Raw genomic sequence first — 20333 nt, forward strand, 5'->3', positions numbered from 1 at the left:
GCTGTGCTCTTCGTTTGGCTGGGGTTAAATTCAATTTGTTTTTACTTTCTCAAATACTGTCAAACAGTATTGGAATTGCTGAGAATATGATAAAGCTATGTCTGGATCAGAATTTTATTAACAATTATGGATAAGTAATATGTTACAAATATATGTTGTCATTAGCTTTTGCCAATTAATATTCGATTGGCTTGTGAGCCGGTCATTAACTTAGATTCCAAATAATATAATGCCGGAGCTAGTTCACAGTTCAAAAAAAAAAAAATAAATAACATTTATAATTGTCAGTTATATTTAATCTCAAGAGCTTCAATACGGAATTCCTTAAATGCTTAAATTAGGATATTACTGATCCGTAACATTATGTATATATGTATTTCGTTAGTTGCAACAATTTCGCAAGTTCTCTTTTTTTTATATATATATTTTTTTTTGAATTTGCAGCTTGATAAATGAAATCATATGATTATTATGATAGCACAGATACTAATAGAGATTGCATAAATATACAGCTTTGGTTTCATTTCTTTTTTGTTGTCGGTTTTCTTTTTCGATTTCCATGCACAGAGCGAGCCGTACATAAACTAGACTATGAGCGTATTCAGAAATTGACAGAATTCTTTCTCAATGCAATTGACAAACAAAAGAAAGTTGAGAATATTGCTTTAAAATGACATTGTTGATATTCCTATATAATATTGGTAAAAACTTTTTGATTTTGTGGGTAAATAGTTTTCTCTTTATACACACATATATCTCGATCTCTGTCAAAACTTCTCTCTTTCTCTCTCTCTCTCTCTCTTTACACGCTCACTGCCTCTCTTTCGCTCTCTATTTTGTACCTTGCTCTTCTTATCTATGGGCACTTTGACGCAATACCTATTAATATATATATATATATTTATATACATATATATATATATATATATATATTTATTTAGCTTTCGGTTTATGAAGCTGTCTTTATAATGTTATAACAAAACCCGCGTAGTTATTAAAACTTCATACATGATATTTACACTACAACCAGAGTAGGTAAAATAGTTAAGCTTAAGCCTTAGGAATACATACATATATACACCTATACAAACACATACACATACGCATTTGCACTATTATCTAATGCCAGGGTAATAGCTACATAAGTTGGCAACAGCCTTGCATAGTTCGGCATTATCTTGAATGGTTGGTACTTAAAGCAAAGAATTGTATTTGCTTGGAAATTGTAAAACTATTAAGCTCCGTACTCTCATGTTACGATCGAAGTTCATGTTAATTAACTGCAACTGAATTTATTCTCGTGGTAGCGAAATGCGCAAGTGTGGCAACGCCGGGCTGTTATACATTGACATGGCTTGTAAACAGTTATCAGCTGGCTTAAAACAATTGCAGCTGTTTAACTTTTGAAAGTAACATAAGAAAATGGTCTTAAAAAGAATTCGTATACAAAAAAAAAATAAATAAAATTGAGAACTTTAATGTTAAAACTCGGAATCTTTCTATACAAATCAGTGTTTATTAGAAAAATGTCCGTTCCATAGTCTAGTTAGTTACAATGTTTATTGGCATTGCGACCAGTAAACATGCTCTTCAAAGGCAACTACAAATATATTATCAAGTAAATGGCCTTTTTGCTAAACCTTTTGCTTAAGTCGTATGTCAAACCAAAAAAAAAAAAAAAAACTAGAACACATTATAATTAATAAAAAAAAAAAATAATAATAATAATAAAATCAGAATATATTGCAGAAATACAGAGCCATAGAGCGGTACTTAGAAAATATATAATGCTTAAGCTGGGAATTGTACAGCAGAAAAACTGATGCGCTAACCTCGCCGATCTGCGTGTCAGATGATTTTCGTTAATACAATGGATTTTCATAATTGTTTGGAAGAGAAAACTAGGTTTATGCACACAATTCGAGCACGCGGAAGCATGTCAAAGAGCCAACGCTCCAAACGACTAGGATAATATAGGGGCTGAGCGGGCTCCATAAACTAATGTCTTCGCGTTCGCTATACATATAAATATGTATATATACATATATACATATTCATTTGTATATATATATATATATATATATGTGTGCGCACATCAGTGGCGACACTCTCCTACATAAATTTTGAATTGATCTAACATAAATCCACACACATATTCCGAAGCACACACAATTAACACGCACACACAACTAGATTCGCGAGTGTACACTGTGTGTGTGTGTGTGTGTATTTCGAAAGATGGGCATGTGCTCAGGTTTGATCAGCTCAAAATTGAAATGGGGGCGTGTCACGACAGGTGTGCGGACCCATAGGGGTAATTACAACGTGCAGGGAGAGCGTATTGCGCTGATTGCCCGTCAGATGGGGGCTTAAATAGGGTGATGTATGCTCCAGTTCCTCGTACGGCAGCAGGTTATCCAAATTGATGACACGTGCTATGTCCGAAAAGTATTCCGTACGCTCGACAACGGTGCGTATATGCGATATCTTGTTCTGCACGCCAACGATGAGCACGGCAATCTATCAGTCAATACATTGATAATGTTGTTAGCAGGCCGACTACATTACCTAATTACAGGGTATACGCACCTTAAATCGTTCCTCGCCAATGTTCTGGTGCTTGCATGTGACTCGGAGTCGCACCGTATTCAATGAACAGCCGGGCACATCTTCGCCACAGACCATTTTGGCCTTGTTGTACTTTACGCCGCGCGGAAAGAACTCAATCTCCCAAGTCATGCAGGGATCTAAGCATTTTGATCACACGATTTAGAAAGATGAGAGCATATATGAAAAATACAAAGGTATGGTGGGAAATGGGGGAAAACGGGATGGGAAACGGGTGGATCATTTGAGACATGTGACCATGATGGAGTGGTACTTACCGTCTTCGGTCTCCGCGATGTGGCGTTGCGAAAAGAAGCAGGTGACATAGTTCTTGTAGTCCTCGATCTTGTCAAAATTGTGCACATCGATGCCAACGCTCCACGTATCGTTCCAGTAGAGCCGCGGTGTGAACTGCAGTTCGCCGCACTCTGTGCTGCGGACCTCGCGTACGCGATCCTCCTGGCCCGACTGATAGCTCATGCCGATGGCAATGCGCTCCACGAGAAACTCCTTATGGTAGTCGATCAATGGGACGATTAGTAGATGCGCCAGCTCACTTGGCGTCATCATGCCAAAGCGTATGTGCATCACTGTCTGCTCGATCAGCTCCACGAAGCTGGATGCCTTTTTGTCGACACTAATATCGGCGGTTGCCTCGATTAGCTCGCGCCGATGGAGCAGCCATGTCTGCAATATGGTAAACAATTTGTACTCGCTGGTGACAACAATGTCGTTCTGCTGCAACAGCAGTTGCAATATAGCCGGATCCATTTCCACAAAGTCCTTGGACTCGGCCACCATCTCCAGATTCCATTTGAGGAAACGCTTCAGCGTCTCGGTGAGATCATTATGCGTGGGCGTAAACGATAGTGTATATTGCAGCCAGGAGACCAAATAGCCACTGGTCGCCGACTTGGCCACATGCTTCATCATATAGCCAACGCACAGCTCGATGAGATCCCGAACATTGTACTTGTCGGATAGCGCCAGCATGGGCATTACCGTCTGTAGCGTCACCTCGATATGGCCCACATACAAGTACTTGATAAATTGTGGAAATACCGCCGAGCAGCAGGCCTCCTCGTGCAGCTCAATCACATGCTTGCTGCACTCGTTCCACTCCGGATTCATGAGCATCACTTGAAAGACATCGCTGCTGGCGCAAAGGATGACACGGTGTGCCGGATACTCCTTGCCATCCACCAGCAGCACAATGTCCGACATCAGCTGCTCTGCATACAGATGGGCAATCTTGTTCAGCACGCTGTTCGCATCAATCATCTGCACAAACACAAACACACACACACACACACACACACACACACAGAGAGATGAGTATTAGAGATTAATGGGCCTCTTTGTCAGGTGCACTGTTCAATTGGATTCTGTGTAAATGCATACTCACGGTGCTAGCGCCATCCTGTGCTTCGTCTGTTTCCAAACACTTGCGTCGCTTGGCATCCTGATCCTCATTGAGATTTGTGCTACCCTCGGTGCCATTTGTGGCTGTTGAAGCGCTTGCATTGCCTCCAGCTCCGGGTTCACCTGATGCACCACCGCCAGCTGCCGCAGGACTAGCGCCAGCGCCAGCACCAGCTGCAGCAGCACCACCCCCAACACCACCACCACCACCACCACCAGCACCAGCACCAACAGCACCAGCACCACCACCAGCGGCACCACCACCTCCGCCAGCTCCTCCGTTGATGTTTGCGTTCATAAAAAACGTTGTGTCGGTGTGCGTTTCTGTAGCTCTGTGTAACAACTGGCAGACGCTCCTACTCCAAATCAATTGATTTGATGATGCCTACAGCATTACTCGTACAAGGCTCGTTGAGGACATGCCCAATAGGTTAACATCAATTTCTACCGAACGAAAAACAACAAATTGCGTTTTTGTGACTGTGTGACCGTATGCCGTGTTGCCCGTAAAACCCAAAACGCGTAGCACATTTCGCATATCACAAAAAATAAAAAAACACATTAAACAGTATTTTATAAAAGACCGCAAATTTTCAAATATTTTCAAAATAACAATATTATAAATATACACAGCCGTAAACTTCTTTTTTTTTTGCCATACGTAGAAAATAGTTATGTGCCGTTTATTAGCTGACTTGGAAATTTATAATTATATTGTATTTTTGGTATTTTCCGTCATACGTTGCATCTTCCTGCCTTGTCTAATCCATTTCAACAAGCATTAAAACAAATACCACTTCCATGCGTTTATTGGTTTCTTTAAGATAATTGATCAAAATATATTTTTAAAAAAACAAAAACGAAAACCAATGTGAAAGTCTTAAGTTGAGATCAAATATGCCAGATATCAGTACTAATATATTTATATATACTTTCGCTTTTTCTAAAAGTTTCGATATAAACTTCATTCAAGATTTAATAGCAAAATTTCAAGAAAAATATATTCCTAGATAATTGGCACATGTGAACAAAACTGAACTGAATGCAAAGAAAAGAAAAAGCCGCTAATGGACAACACAAGGAACAATCACAAAACTGATTCACATTTTCAGTGTAAATTTGTTTGTTTTGTTTCGACTATTATTAAATTTGTTGTTTTTTTTTGTTTGTTTGTCTAAATGGATGACTATTCGGTCCTATCAACCAATGCCCTCATAGAGGCTGCAGAAATTAGTTTACTTTGGCGATGACATTCGTATTGGTGTGTGATTCGGTTCATCAGTTCATCAGCTTAGAGCTCATCGTGACCGATGAATTTCCTGACGTACGCCTGCAGCTCTGGCAGTGAGCGACTGCCGTCGTACTCCTTCTGGCGCTGGCCGTTCTTGTAGATGAAGAGCGTTGGATAGCCTTCGACCTGCTGGTCTATGCAGATCTGTTTGTTCTCCGGCGATGTGCAGTCAACCTTGGCAAACACAATGCCCAGGTCGGCGGCCTGCGTCTCTGTGGCCAGCTGCTCCCAGGTGGGCTGCAGCTTCTGGCAATGTCCACACCAGGGTGCATAGAATTTGACAAAGGCAATGCCATCGCCGGTTGCCTTCTCGAATTCCTCGTTGCCGTTCAGCTGCAGCACATTTTGCTTTTTAGCCTCCGCCGGTGCTTCTTTGGCCGCATCCTCTAGATCGTGAGTGCCGCTTGGGGCACCAATCATCTTTACCACATAGGTCTTCAATGTGGACAAGTCGCGTGCACCCGCATATTTCTCAATCTTTTTGCCATCCTCAATCCAGAGCAATGTGGGATAGCCCTTGACCTCAAAGTCCTGGCATATGCTGCGATATTGTGTGCAATCGATTTTAGATATCGTTGCCTCCGGCTCCTTGATCAGCTCCTTGGCCAGCTCCTCCCACGTAGGTGCCAGACGCTACAGTTGATTCAAGCATGTAGTTTGTGTTTGAACAGAAGATAGCTTTAAGAATTTATTTACCTGACAATGGCTGCACCAGGGCGCAAAGAATTTGACAAAGTGATTGCCACTGGACACGTGCTTGGCGAACGTCTCCTCGGTGAGATCAACGACCTTGCCAACATTGGGATTCGTTTCGCTGCCATCCAGATGCTGCTGCTGCTCACTCAAATCCTCCTCGGCGGGCGTGTTCAGCTCCTGATTGATGAAATCCGTAATGGCTGGCAAGTCGCGTGTACCCTTAAACTTGATCGACTCCTTTTCGCCCAGCTTGAAGAGTCGCAGCGTGGGATAGCCAGTCACCTGGTGATCGGCGCAGAGCGTCTGATGCTTGGTGCAGTCCACCTTGGCAATGGTCACCTTCGGCTCATCTATGTTCATTATTTCGGCCAGCTGCTCCCACAATGGATGCAGGCGCTTGCAATGGCCGCACCTGCAAATGATTAAAGCGATCACGAACAGATATATATTATATATATAACGATTGATTTCTCTTGCATTCAAGTCCAGCATAAAATTAGTTTCGTCAATGTCAACGAGCGTTTGTTTCGAGAGCTGGCCGAGCTGTTGATAAGAATTCTGGGCTGCGTATATGCGAGCTCTTCAAACAAAATAAAAAAAAAACAATAAATGATTTCGAGTATCATGGGCATTGTCTGAGGATTAGGGGCATGGGCGAGGCAGGCCGGGTTGCTCGCGTTATTGACTAGAAAGAGTGCATGATATATGGTTGCTATATGTAAAAGCTGATAACCGGCCAGCGCGCCTAACTAAATATGAGTCCACAATTATGACTTATACTTCTCTATAATTACGAGTCGTACGTGCGTGTGTGTGCGCTTGGTAGATGTCAATCAATGGGGCACTTCTTCGACTTTTCTCAACAAAACAGAAAACTAAATATATAAAGCCCCTTTGACCGCCCTTATCAAGCTACGTGTTAAGAATATTTAAAGCGAAAAATACAAAAAAAAAAAAAAAAAACAATAATTCTTCTATTTCGGCAGCGTCAATGACACCAAAAGAGTTGCTGGCTCCGAAATATTGTAGAATACGAGCTGTTGACTGTTGCCTGTTGTCTGTTGGAGCTGGGCGCGTGACACGACTTAGCCAGACGACTTCACCTCAAATCAATGATTTATGTAAATTATTTTCAATGAAATTAAATTTTATACATATTTATAATAGTTGTGTGTTGTGCATTTTATGCTTGTGCAGTATTTTTGGATTTGGCTAATGCGGGATTTAGTATATTTAATATGGCTTGTGTCACAATTGTGAACAGAGCGCGTTTTTGAATTGTAGGCCGTGTTGCTAAGTCAGCCGTTTGTTAGCTAATTTGTTTTTAGTTTTTAGAAATTTTCAACTGACTTGGCATTTTTTTCTTTTTTTTTTTTTGGCAATATTTATGGCCAATTCGTGCTGAGAAAGCTAATTCAGCTGTTTTTTAACATTTGAAAGTTGGCCACTCTGATTGTGGTGCAAGTAACTGTTTAAACAATGCGACACGCACTCATCTCTACTTCAGCTTCTTATGGCTGTGTCAACAACAATGCAATGTGTGTTAACAATTTTTAATGTGTTTGCACACAAGTCGTAACACATAGAATGTCTGCACACATGCATAAACATACGTACGTATGAACAGATGTTTTTAAAGATTGCGTGGCTTTGTCTGCATGCGTGTGCGTGTGTTTCTGCGTGTGCGTATGTGTGTGTTTAGTCAACTAAAACTTTAACTCATTGTTTAAACGTTTGCTTAGCCGCATTCAAATAGCCAAATTTCCCAATTATGGTACACATCAACGCCTTTCAGCAATTTTGCTTACCATGGCGCAAAAAACTTCACAAAGACATTGCCGGCTTTGATGGCTTCGTCGAATGTTTCCGGATTGAGCTCGACGGCAAATTGCTTTTCGTCGGCTGGCTTTGGGTCATCGTCGGTCGCTGCGGCTGCCAGAAATGGTTTTATGCTTAGCGCACAGATGGCGAGTGGTATAATTGATTTAAATAACATTTTGGAGTGCACAATTAAGTTTGTCTATCGCCTTTGCACCTCTTATATACACTGCATGAAATGCTGGTTGTGTTGGGCAGTGTGACCAGCTTCGTGTGACACAAAAATACCACGGCGACTCACCGCCTACGCAAATTGACGAGTTGTATTTGGTGGTATCGATGATTTTCGCAAAACACTCGATATCGATAATATAAATTTTAAGTGTGACCAGCTTTGTGTGACACAGAAATACCACGGTGACTGAGCACCTACGCAAGTTGATGTGTTGTATTTGGCGGTATCGGCAATTTTCAAAAAATAATCGTTATTTAAACTTAAACTTCGTTGCTCGATTTAAGGCAATTAAATAATTCCGTATACGAAGATTTACTTTAAACACACATTAAATACAAATTCAGCTTATGTCGAATAATTTTCATTTAATTATGAGGAATCCCGTACATTTTGGTTTATATAACAATGTATATTTTACACTTTTAGAAAGTTTATTCCTTAAAAAGCCTGTTTATAACAAGGCAATAATAAAATGTAATATACGAGCTTAGTACACTTTAGTAAACGCTAAGTATATACGATTTAAGCATTGAAAAATATCAGTTCATATATATATATATATGATTCTCACAAAAAAATAGCAATACCTTTTTCAAAAAAAAATTTGCTTAAAACCAGGAAATATATATTCGTCTAGAGTTTCATATTGGTTTCTTACAGACTATTGATTATTATTTTCAACATGATTAGCAGTTCTATTTTGATTTTTTCGATTTTTATATAGGTTTCGATTATTATAAATCTTCTGTGCAGCCAGACTCTATTAATTGTGAATGGGACGAAGGATAATCAAGTGAAAGTTTTAGATGTTCCATAAGAATCAGATTTAAGCATAGATAAAAACAGTCTTGAGAGTATTTGTACCATTATAATAGCACTTGTTTACCTTGCCGCACAAAGCAACAAACACAAAATAATGTAGAATTAACATAGTTTTGTTGATTTTGAAATATCGATTGCATTTTCTTTTTGATTCTCATTCATTCCCAAACTCTCAGGGTGTGACTCTAAGGACCAAAGGACTCAGTAACTGGAGGCGCCAATCATTTTGCGTATTTGTTCAAACGATAGCCAAAAGGTGAGCGACCAGGGCGCCATGCGTATCCAACAGGGCAGAAAACCCTTGTAGAGCGCAACGAAACCCTCCTTGGCCACAGTCTGGCGCAAACAATCCAAGGAGCCGCGATAGAGCAAACCTCTGGAAATGGTATTGAAAGAGTATATAGATTAGGGCTGTGAGAAGGACGAGAGACAACATGCTTACCGGCCCAGCTCGTCGGTGGGCTGATTCATGATGCGCGTCTTGACCACATCCGCCGGTGTGCCCATGATGGCCGCCACGAATCCAGCGCATATGGAGGCCAGAACATGCACCGTGTGGCAATCGGGCATTTGCAGGCGACGCATAATCAGATGCTTGATGGTATCATATGTGGTTAGATCACCCAAATTGACCAGCGCCGCACGCTGTACATTCGGTATGCTGCCCTTCCAGAGGCCCTTGATGCCGCCGCGCTGCACAATCATGCGGAATGCATGCCCCGCACTGTGCACACGCGGCGCCTCGCCCATCAGACGGCGCCGTCCCTCCATTTGTATTTGCACCTTAACCAGATCCGCGGGCGAGGCCAGCCATTGGGCAACGGCACCGGCGGTAACACCGCATAGCGCCGATTTCCATACGGGCAGCGCCTGGCTGCCGTTCTTGGTGAACTCCTTGCGCATCAGATCATAGCTACAGATGCGCACGCCGCTGTCAAGGAGGATACGAGATTAGTTCGGCTGGCTGGCTGGCAAATGGGCAATTTTGGATTGGAAATCGCAGTCCAGTATTGCTCTACACTAGGCTTCTACTTAAGGAGGCACAGATCATGTGCCAGCATTAACGTATATGTATTGTACTTGTTAGGTTGTTGATTGGATTGCCCACCTATAGACGACGTGTCTGTAGAGCGCCGGCGTCACGCCCTGCCACAATTTGATGGCGCCCTCCTCGCGTACAATGCCAAAGGCGGTGGCGACCATGCCGCGATATTGCATCTGGTAATGGGGGGTTTTTCAGTTACATAATATGCAGCTCATTATAGAACGTATATATACCTATCTATACACATGTACATACATACATAATGTGTGCACCATGCATATAGAGCACATTTAACACACGCACAGAGAAATGGAATTATGCATATTTGTGTGGTGGTAGGGGGAGGGTAGTGGGGTGGGTGTGTGGGATAGGTAAGTGGATTGGCGTTTGGCTACTACAACAGCATGAAACACAGTCACCTGATCTCAATCTCCATGTCTACATTTATCTCTAGTGCTCAGATGGACACACCCCAAGAACAAGAACAAGAATAAAAATAAATAAATAAATAACAGCAGCAGCAGCTAGAGCTTATCAGCAAGCTGATAATGCATAAGACTGACCAAAATAGTGCCCGAAAAGCTTAAGTTAACTTCGGCATACCGAAGCGCCCAAATACCCTTGCCAAAGGAAATATTTGTTAACTTGATAGGAGTATCGACATTTAGACAGATTAAGCCCAAGGCTGCAGAAAGCTACAACAACAATGTTTGTATCGTTTGTCAACACTGTTAAGCAGACGCACGGATCTGGTCAAGTGGTGTGTGTGTGTGGCCAGTTATAGGCTGGGTTTTGGTATCGGTCGCTTATCGGTAGCCGCCTGCGAGGGTATCGTTATTAGCAAAGCCGGGATCAAAGCTAGCATGCATGAGACCAAGCACAATAACAACAACAACAACAACAACAACAAACGGTTTACACCAAAATACCAAATAATGCCAAAATAAAAATCCAAACAAAATACCCAGACTACTCACATTTGCCTTGGCGCTGCTGCTGCTGATGCTGCTGCTGGCAATTGTGGCCACACTGGCCGCCTCGCCTTGGATTTGCAAACGGGTCTTTGTGAGATCCAGCGGATATGTGACCAGCTCGGCTATGGAGGCGGCCACAACCGAAACGATATAGGTGCAGGCAAATGAATCCGCATAATCATATTTAACTGGTCGCAGCTGATGGCGTCCGCTATTCACAGCGCTGCTACTGCTGCCGCTGCTGCTGCTGCTGCTGCTGCTGCTGTTGGCCGCTGTTGCATTGGTCGCTGCGTTGGCGCTGGCATCGGAGCTGGGCACACTTGCCGTGGTTATGGCCGCGGCAGCGGCTGCGATTACCTGGGGCGCAGGCATGATTTAACTGCAATTGGATTTATTTATTAACAAATTCAATTTTATTATTTAACAGCATGATACGAGTCCAAGCACACACACACACACACAAACAATGGCGCGAGTTTTTTGGTGGCAAGCCAATCAATGTATGGGCTGCGCTGCCGCGACTGTAGCTGCTGCCTCTGCTGCTGCTGCTGCCGCTGCCGGCGTTGCTAAAGTCAACAATTTAAAGCGCAAAGATCGCGTGACTTGTTAAGCACTGCAGAAGCTGGTTTGCTAAACGTCTCAGCTTTCAAGGATGCTGTGCGCACATTTGGCTCTCATTTATTTTTACATAACACTGACAACAACAGCATCGGCAGCGGCAGCAGCAGCGGCAGCGGCGGCAGCAACGGTTGCCAACGACGTCAAAGTGTGAAGAAGAAAAACAAATAAGAAAAAAAAAAAATAAAAATAACAAAAATCTGAACCAAAATTAGTTTTAGTTATGTTGTGCGCTCGCCTTTTATTCCGTGGCCGTAGACGCCGTGTATCGGCGGCTTTTATTCAATTCAACGCCAGCCCCGATCGTCTGTACATTGCAGAATTGATTTGTATGTTTGTAACTGATATAGCGTATGTATAAGTATGTATTTTTTTTCTTTTATGAGCGCTTATCAATTGTGCATCAATAAAACAAAAAGTATGTGTGTCACAAAAACAAAAACAAACCCAAAACTAAGCACAGTGTTGCATATCGCTGTACAAAGTCTGGCAGCGCACTAGTGCTGCAAAATGTCGACAATTATTAAAAGCTGTTAAAAGCTATAAAAATAGCTACAATAACTGGAATTGAATACCCAAAAATATACCATATGATGAATGCAAGGCAGTATTAAATCAAGCAGGACTGCCAACATATCTTTTGTAGAGTCTGCCGAGTTTTATACTTAATAAGAAGACGCTGCGATTGAAGTACATTTCTTTTCAAAATAAAATTCGCAGATAGCTTTCAAATCAGATTTTAAAAAGCTAATTTGGCAACACTGGCGCGCAGCATATCGGCGCCCTATCGATACTATCGTAGTAACGATAACGATAGATGCACAGCAAACAGCTGGTTTTATGACTTAATTGGCCTTGCTTTTTTTTTTTTGAAAAACGGGCTCTGCTATTGCTGGTGCTTTATTTACTATGCGCTAAGCCTCGTTACGCTGATTACTTCATAGCTCTGCAAAACAGCTAACAGCAATCGAAACGAAATTGCAACAATAAAGGCAACGCAGCGATAGCAACTTGCGACACAAAATAGTTGGCAATAGCAGTAGCAACAACAACAACAACAACAACACGCACTCGTTAATGTAAGTAACAATATGGCCAAAATCGCATGAATCAAAAGCTAATAGTATTCTATACGTGTGTGTGTGTGTGTGTGTATGTGATAGTATGAGTAAGACGGAAGCTGGCGCAACGGCCGCACCCAAAGCCGAATCGAATGTGCGCCAACAACTGGAAACGTATCGGGTCTATGTGGTCACCTGGAATGTGGGCAGTCGGTTTCCGGACAACATCACACTGCGTCAGCTGCTGGGCTTGCCCGAAGATGACAGTGGGGATGCGGCTGGCGAACTGCCCGATATCTATGCAATTGGACTGCAGGAGGTGAACGCACAGCCGCAGCATCAGGTGCTGGGCCTGTTCAAGGAGGATCCATGGACGCACAAGGCCAAGCACCATTTGCGCAAGTACAACTATGTGGCCGTCAAAACCGAGCAAATGCAGGGCCTGTTGCTGACGATGTTTGTCCGTCGACCGCATGTGGAGCATCTTAAGGACATGGAGGCGGAATTCACGCGCACCGGTTTCGGTGGCATTTGGGGCAACAAGGGTGCGGTCAGTGTGCGTTTCACGCTATACGGCTGCGGGCTGGCGTTTGTTGTCTCCCATTTGGCCGCCCACGATCATCAGCTGGACGAGCGCATCGAGGATTACAAGCAAATAATCGAGAATCATCATTACCATGTGAAGCGCTATCGCGAGATCTACGATCATGACTATGTATTCTGGTTTGGTGATCTCAACTTTCGGCTGGAGGGTAGCGACAGCGCAACGGAGGTGCGCGACGCACTGAGCGATGAGCAGAAGCACAAGGAGCTGCTGCAGCGCGATCAGCTGTACCAGGTGCGTGAGCAGACGCAGCAGGCATTTCAGGTGCTGCACGAGCGCTTGCCCGCCTTTCCGCCGACGTTTAAGTTCAAGGAGGGCACCTCCGAATACGACATGAAGCGGCGACCTGCCTGGACGGATCGCATCATGTACGCAGTGCAGCCGCTCAATCGCCAGCCCGGCATGCCGCTATCCATTGAGCAGTGCTCCTATAAATCGCATCCCGCCTACAACATTAGCGACCACAAGCCGGTTACCAGCGATTTTACGATCAAGCTTTATCCCAATTATCGTGCGCCGGGCGTCAGCTTTAGCCCGCTGTCCACTTGGCGCATTGGCGATGAGAATACCGTGGAGTATCGCAAACAGCCGGAGTTTGAGGAAGGACCCAACGATTGGATTGCCATCTATGGCATTGACTATGCCAGTCTGGCGTACTATGTGGCCTATGAGTATGTGAATCAGGCCGAATCGCCCAACTCATCCGACTCAAACCAGGAGCGCGATTACTTTGAGACGCCTGCACCGGCGCCACATCGTCACAGTCGACATCATCATCATCGCAATCGGCAGCGATTGCGTCGTCAGCAGGAGGCCAACGAGGAGCTGGTGCGTCTCGATTTTGCCGACGATGTCGAGCTGCGCCATGGCGAACAATATTTGCTCATCTATTTCCGCAGCACTGGCCTGCGCGGTGTCACCAGCATCTCGGGCATTTCCGATCCTTTTGTGGCCGAGAAGCGCAGCGGCTCGCCGCATCGCACCGAATACCATGTCGACTAGCTAGCGGAGGCCCTGGACATTTATATACTTTAGTTGCCTTGTTTTACCTTAATTTGCCTTATTTTTTTTATATTTCATATATGTATATATCTTACGATCTGATCTATGTAGATGCATTGCCTGTTATTGATGTGTAATTGTTTGTTTCTTTTTTTTTTTATCTATATACTTTATATATGTATGGATATGAATGCATTTATGTTTATGTGCATGCTTTTGCTATACATTTCGTTACATTTAATAATTATTAATTTTTTAAATGTATATACGTATATAATACACAAATACACGACAAACAACACAGACCAATTGAAAGACTGTTCCCATTTAGATATATGTATGTACATATATGGATCCTTTTATAATCCTGCTTTCTTTTGTATTACGGCATTTTTGAAGCCTTAAGATTTTTATGAATATATATATATATATATGTGTACATATATTATGTTTTCATGTTCCATCCGATGGTTTCCATATAGCTATATCAAGGTATATGTATTTTTTCCAGACGGTTTTTTTTTTATATAGATATACCCAACTTGTGTTCTACAGTTATCTTTATAATTTGATTACGGTATCAAGGCGACAGTCTTTTAAGTCCAACCCGTAAGAATTACAAAGTACAGAGTTCTTAATTGCATGGTATATATATATATATATATATATATACATATAAAATGAATCGAGAGTTTGTAAGACTTTGCACAGATTCTGTTCGCATAGCCGCAACTCGTAATCTTTTAATAGGCATTTACTTATGTCATACGTTTGGAACGAGGTGATTTCGTAGGTTTAAGCCTTATAGTAACAGCTATATATTATCGGGTTACTTTATACAGAGCTCGCTGTTCCCACAGTACACTTAACTCTGATTGTGCTACTAGCTATACCCTACTTTTAGCGGGTAGCTCTGATTTGTATAACGTTTGGAAGCAAGCTTGAAAGTCCTAAAGAACTTATCTATTAGCGAATATTTAAATATATACCGATATAAAGAGTTATTCATGTATATTTCATGTAAGACTCACCTTGATGATATTTCCCTAGTTCCTTCGTTCTGTAAATGAAAAAAACGCATGCTTAATATATATAATGTAAAACTGTTTGATGGGATTTACTCACCTCGACTTAACCTCAATAAGATTGCAAATTCTTACTGGAAAGGAACTCAAGGAACTTGACCCCTAAACCAAAGAACTATTAGATCGTAAGCTAGCCAGAGAAGAAGTTAAAGCTGTTAAGTTAATCAATTGGCCGGGCGAGGGTATTCGGAGTTTGTGCAAACGAATTCGGTTTGTGCATGTGGTGCAATGATTTTTATTTATATAAATGATGTCCGTTGTTGAAGCATTTGAAGCGCTTTTTAACCGGTTTTTGCACTCGCCGCACTTTGCCATGCCATCAAATTTAATTACGTCACAATAATTGCCACACCTGCAGAGCTCATTTCCATACAAAAGATGACAAATTCCAGCTCAAGGCATCAAAAAAAAAAAATAAATAAAATAATAACGAGAAATTGGGCTAAATACAGAAAACCTTTTGCTTAGCGGTAATTATTATTTTTATTTATTTTGTTTATATATATAGGCATTTATTTGTTGGAGATGGTTTTTGTAATGATAAGCATATAAATAAGGTATAAATACATGATATAGTTGCCTGTGCTAGTTAGTTAGTCATCACTTTTAAAAGCACAAATATAAAATACTAGATACTACGCATACATACATGCGGCTATTTAATTTATATATCTATAGAAATGTATATGCTAGCTGCACAAAAATTGTTTGCTGAGTTTTCAGTTTTCAGTTTTCAGTTTTCGATTTCGTTTAATTGCCCCTTTTCCGACAATTTTTCCGCCTGTTTATCTATAAAAATGTTGTGCGCAATAAATTTGGAATAAAAAAAAAGCGTACACGCCTTGAAAAATGATTGGGTACGCTTCATAAATAATCATAAAAGATATTCGAAAAAAAAAAGAAAGAAAGAAAGAAGAATGCGCATATGTATATGTAAATCGCAATTTACTTCCCATTATATGTTTTTAATTTTCCTCAATTTTTCGCTTGGACTAAACAAGTTTGCCAAAGGAACTGCAGACTTTTTAAATTTCAATTGTTCGAGTTTTGTTTTATGAATACTTGGGTAAAATGTTCCCTTAAAGAGTCAAAAAAATTATATATATATATATGTACAAACAATGCACTTAAATATTAGACTTGGGCAATATTCGTTGATCAGTTAGATCCATATGATATATATCATATATGTTTGTTCGATTCAAGTGTATATTAGAGCTGTGGTAAAAGTCTATAGCTATGAAATGTCATATATCAATTTCAATTGTTCAATTACAATATTTATATATATATATAATATAGTTATATACAATTATACGTTGACTGTTCTTGTATGTAGTATTATCAAAAATAGTATGCCTGCTACTTATAATTAAATACTCTATAAAAAATATTACAAAAAAAAATAAAACATATATGTATGTAAAATGTATTCGCTGCCTTTGCCTCAGTCAGTTGAAATTTCATATTCGTTGTAGTTGCTTTAAAAATTATACAAAACAAGAAATAAAATAGTAATAATAAATTACATTTACACTTAAATCTAGTTAAACAATTTGCTTTCATTATATGCAAATTTAGGACATATGCTACATAACAAACGGGATTTGATTAGAGGGGAAAATTACTTTTGGCCTGAACACTTTGGAAGTACTATACTTACATAAGAGCTATCATAATACAATGTGCTTAAACATCTATAATTGATGTTTTATTAAACATTCATTTTCTCAGACAATTTTGCCATGATTTCTTTTTTTTGTTGGTTTTCGAAACGCATTTTTTTCTCTTCTTTTTGTTTACGGCATGCGTTAAACGCACTATAATTATATAAAAAAAAAATTAAAATAAATAAATTAATATATTAAAAAAAAAAAAAATCAAACAGATAATTGTACTTGTTTTTAGTTTCTGCGTTTTTGTAAATTGTAATGAAAATACATTGTGTTGTGTGGGAGGGAAGTGCATTCGCAAGTCGCTAAGAGCTGCTCAGATCAGCACGCCAGTGTGGCAACGCTGCATACAAGTGCATGTGTGTGTGTGCTTTCGTTGAGTTAAGCAGCTTGCCAATTGGCGACCAGGTCTGGCAGCATCGTTTTACTAACTAACTAACTGTACATTGCGTTTGCGTGTGTGTGTGTGTGTGTGTGTGTGTGTGTGTGTATGTGTGTACGTCCGGTTAATTAAACGCGCTTTCTTCTTTTTTGGCATCTTCTCTGTCTGTTTTGTGTCTATGCTTTCGGTTATTGCTTCTATTTATATTTGTTGTTGCTTTGAGCCATTTAACCTTGATCAGTTTTCATTACGTTGAACTTTTGATAATATGTGTGTCTGTGTGTGAGCGTGCCTGTTTGTTATTCTTGTGTTTCAGTGTGTGTGTGTGTGCATATCAAAGCGAACTATTAACCGTTTTCAATGTTTGTTTAATTAAACGAGCGCTTTTTGATCGCCCCTAAAAAGAAGCACACACACTCTCACACACTCACACACACACACACACACACACACATACACACGAGCAGACTAAACAATAAAATATCGCAGTGTTTACAGTTACAGCATCAGCCTCAGCCTTTCGCTAGAAGAGAATCCAAAGCATTTACACAGTCTCCACAGTTTCCACGCATCACACGAACAAACCGAATCCACGCGTTGCAATCGGATTCAACAGTCGATAGACGTTATAGCCGTAAAGGAGTCTAAAAGAAATATCCAAACTTTTATGTTAAAAGAGAGCGTAGTGCGCAACTAGGGGTTAGCTAGGTATTTAAAAACAATCGACGTTGAACAAATTTAAGGAAATTGATGAAAGTAAAACAAAATGGATAATGGATTAGATATGGAGCTGTTAACTGATAACAGCATAAGTTTATATATGTTATATAGAGGCTAAGAACATTTTGGTAGACAATAAGAGCACACTCTCATGAAACTAGCCAAACAACACAAGCGTATGTGTTTCTTCTAACATTCAATATAAGGCAACATCAATATATGATGTACTTCATGCATTGTTGCATATAAACAAACACAAATATAAATTCTGAGTCCCAGTAGTTAAACCAAGAGGCCCAAATCGGAGCCGATCTGTATACTTTTGGTCGGCTCGCGACCGAGCCTAAGCGAGCAAAGCTATATACCTGAGAATACATAACCGTCTTTCCGCTTAGCCTTCCTTAGCTGTTCCTAAGATATATTTGTAAAATCAGAAACTGATGAGAAGCTAGCTGAGGCGGCACTTTCGCTGCTCCAACTAAGTACAAGAAGTCCAAATCAAATCTATTGACTTCAATTATATTGTGACAGGACGTCACAGAAAGGACAGCCTGGACAGCCATAAGACTCTCTCTCTCTCTCTCTACCGATTATCCTGATAAGACAAAATATGAAGCGAAGTGATGCGGTCTTAGCCATAAGAATATATTGAATAAAACTGTAATAATTGTGAATTTAATTGAACTGCAGAAGCACGTTTGTGCTGATTGACTTGAGCTTTTTGAGTAATTATTACATGGCGACCGTGACAGAACTGAGTCTGCAACAGTTGTTGCGCTGGACAACACCAAGAAGAATAAATTTTAAAATTCAAAATTGAACGCAGCAAGTAGAGTGGTATGTGTGGCAGAAGAGGCGGTGTAGTAAAAAGCCTGCGAATCCGAAAGGCAAAACTGCTCAAACTTCTAAATAGCAACGATACCTTACCGTGGAGCACAACTGTGAAACTACACGCAGAGCTTGAACACATTAAATCGTTGCTAATAGAAAAGCAAAAGAGCCTGCCACAAGAGCCTATGCGCACAACCACCTACACTGCAATCCCAAAATATTAGTTAAATACTAATCAAAAGTAAACCATCCCAAGCCAAGGAAATACCAACGCTAAGGAGGACATGCCCGAGTGACTGCGAGGGACCGCTATACAAGTTAACACATAACACTTAATATAGGATATTTCATAAGTTTATAATCAACCCTCGCTATCGCGGGGGGTAACCGGACACTTTTGTTTTGCTGCAAGTGTTTCCGATATTGCCTGAGATTTTGCTGAGTCGGCTTGCCGACCATGACATTGTGGCGTGATGCGAGTTTTGGCTTAGCTTAAGTGAAATATTCTGTGTATTAAGAAATTAGTTTTTGAATTCGACTTTCACTGAGGCACATCGGCCCAGGGACTTCGCGCTTAAATTAACTCACTCACTACGGCGTATCGGCCTAGTGTTTTATGAATAACCAAAATAAAGTCCTTTAACGAAAATCCGCGAAGACCTTTTATTTAAATATTAATTTATATACGTATATCCATAAAATATAAAATTGGAAACCGGAGGTGCAGCAGCGGCAGCAGCAACAGCCTAATTCTTCACACAGACCAAGACCATTACCCGGCTCTGGCGTGAAACCGATGTCACCCACACTCAGGCGGCCGTGGCCATGCCCACCATAAAGTAGACACACACACACACAGCAAATAATAACTACAACCTGCTTGGAGCTGGACAAAAAAAAAAAATTAACTGAGTGAGTACAGGGCATGAGCTCTAAGGCAAAAAATAAGCCAAGACGCAGTGGCATTAAGGAGCGAATCAGACGGAGAAAGTCTGAAATCGTAAGACTCCTTTATAAATGCAAAAATCCACTCCCATGGGACACTGCAGTGAAACTAAATGACGAACTCGAACATCTCGAGTCGTTATTAAAATCAAAGAGCAAGCCCTGTCCCTCAGATATAAATATAAAACAACTAACAAAGAATCATCGTCCACCGCCAAGACAGATACCAGCACGCCCACGCAGATGCCCACCAGATTGTGAGCAAGAGTATTTGTATAGGAATATGGGGGGAGAACAATCAAAGGCAGATGATAACACTGCCAATGTAGTTAACGTAGTAGAAGTCGTAGTAAACAAACATACTGCTAATAATACTCATTGTAATAGCCTCAGTAAACATCCTTCTGAAGCTTAATCTTCTTCATAAAAAATCACTGAGGAAGCGTTATATGAATCGAGCCAACGACTTAGACAAGGTCTAAGCCACTGCTTAAATAAAATA

At 40.9% G+C, this 20333-nt stretch overlaps 5 protein-coding genes across 7 annotated transcripts in view; 1 reads left to right on the forward strand and 4 right to left on the reverse strand.

Annotated features, from left to right (window-relative positions):
- Window positions 1–96: 96 nt before the first annotated feature.
- On the reverse strand, window positions 97–4525 carry Tango10 (transport and golgi organization 10). The gene is made up of 4 exons (XM_002059520.4): window positions 4013–4525; window positions 2886–3888; window positions 2590–2747; window positions 97–2520 (listed from the first exon to the last, which is right to left on the reverse strand). The coding sequence occupies exons 1-4, from the start codon at window positions 4325–4327 to the stop codon at window positions 2266–2268; spliced, it is 1731 nt and encodes a 576-aa protein (XP_002059556.1). The 5' UTR covers window positions 4328–4525; the 3' UTR covers window positions 97–2265.
- A 622-nt stretch (window positions 4526–5147) lies between these two features.
- On the reverse strand, window positions 5148–8086 carry prtp (thioredoxin domain-containing protein pretaporter). Its single transcript, XM_002059521.4, has 3 exons — window positions 7825–8086; window positions 6017–6428; window positions 5148–5953 (listed from the first exon to the last, which is right to left on the reverse strand). The coding sequence occupies exons 1-3, from the start codon at window positions 8010–8012 to the stop codon at window positions 5321–5323; spliced, it is 1233 nt and encodes a 410-aa protein (XP_002059557.1). The 5' UTR covers window positions 8013–8086; the 3' UTR covers window positions 5148–5320.
- An 831-nt stretch (window positions 8087–8917) lies between these two features.
- On the reverse strand, window positions 8918–11971 carry Ucp4A (Uncoupling protein 4A). Its single transcript, XM_015168687.3, has 5 exons — window positions 11767–11971; window positions 10914–11289; window positions 10000–10109; window positions 9334–9822; window positions 8918–9267 (listed from the first exon to the last, which is right to left on the reverse strand). The coding sequence occupies exons 2-5, from the start codon at window positions 11280–11282 to the stop codon at window positions 9093–9095; spliced, it is 1143 nt and encodes a 380-aa protein (XP_015024173.2). The 5' UTR covers window positions 11283–11289; window positions 11767–11971; the 3' UTR covers window positions 8918–9092.
- A 388-nt stretch (window positions 11972–12359) lies between these two features.
- LOC26531317 (inositol polyphosphate 5-phosphatase K) lies at window positions 12360–15740 on the forward strand. The gene is made up of 2 exons (XM_015168718.3): window positions 12360–12607; window positions 12692–15740. The coding sequence occupies exon 2, from the start codon at window positions 12693–12695 to the stop codon at window positions 14193–14195; it is 1503 nt and encodes a 500-aa protein (XP_015024204.2). The 5' UTR covers window positions 12360–12607; window position 12692; the 3' UTR covers window positions 14196–15740.
- The window catches only part of mthl1 (methuselah-like 1), a 31220-nt gene continuing 25308 nt past the window's right edge, over window positions 14422–20333 (reverse strand). The window contains exons 3-4 of one of the 3 annotated variants that reach the window (XM_070211391.1): window positions 15321–17100; window positions 14422–15255 (exon numbers count right to left, since the gene is read on the reverse strand). The gene's annotated coding sequence lies outside the window, so the exon portion shown is untranslated. Of the gene's footprint in view, window positions 17101–17157; window positions 17980–20333 lie in introns of those variants that run through there. The other 2 variants (XM_002059523.4, XM_032440320.2) reach the window with 2 other exon arrangements.

This window comes from Drosophila virilis, chromosome X (genome assembly GCF_030788295.1).
Source record: "Drosophila virilis strain 15010-1051.87 chromosome X, Dvir_AGI_RSII-ME, whole genome shotgun sequence".
Lineage (NCBI taxonomy): Eukaryota > Metazoa > Arthropoda > Insecta > Diptera > Drosophilidae > Drosophila > Drosophila virilis.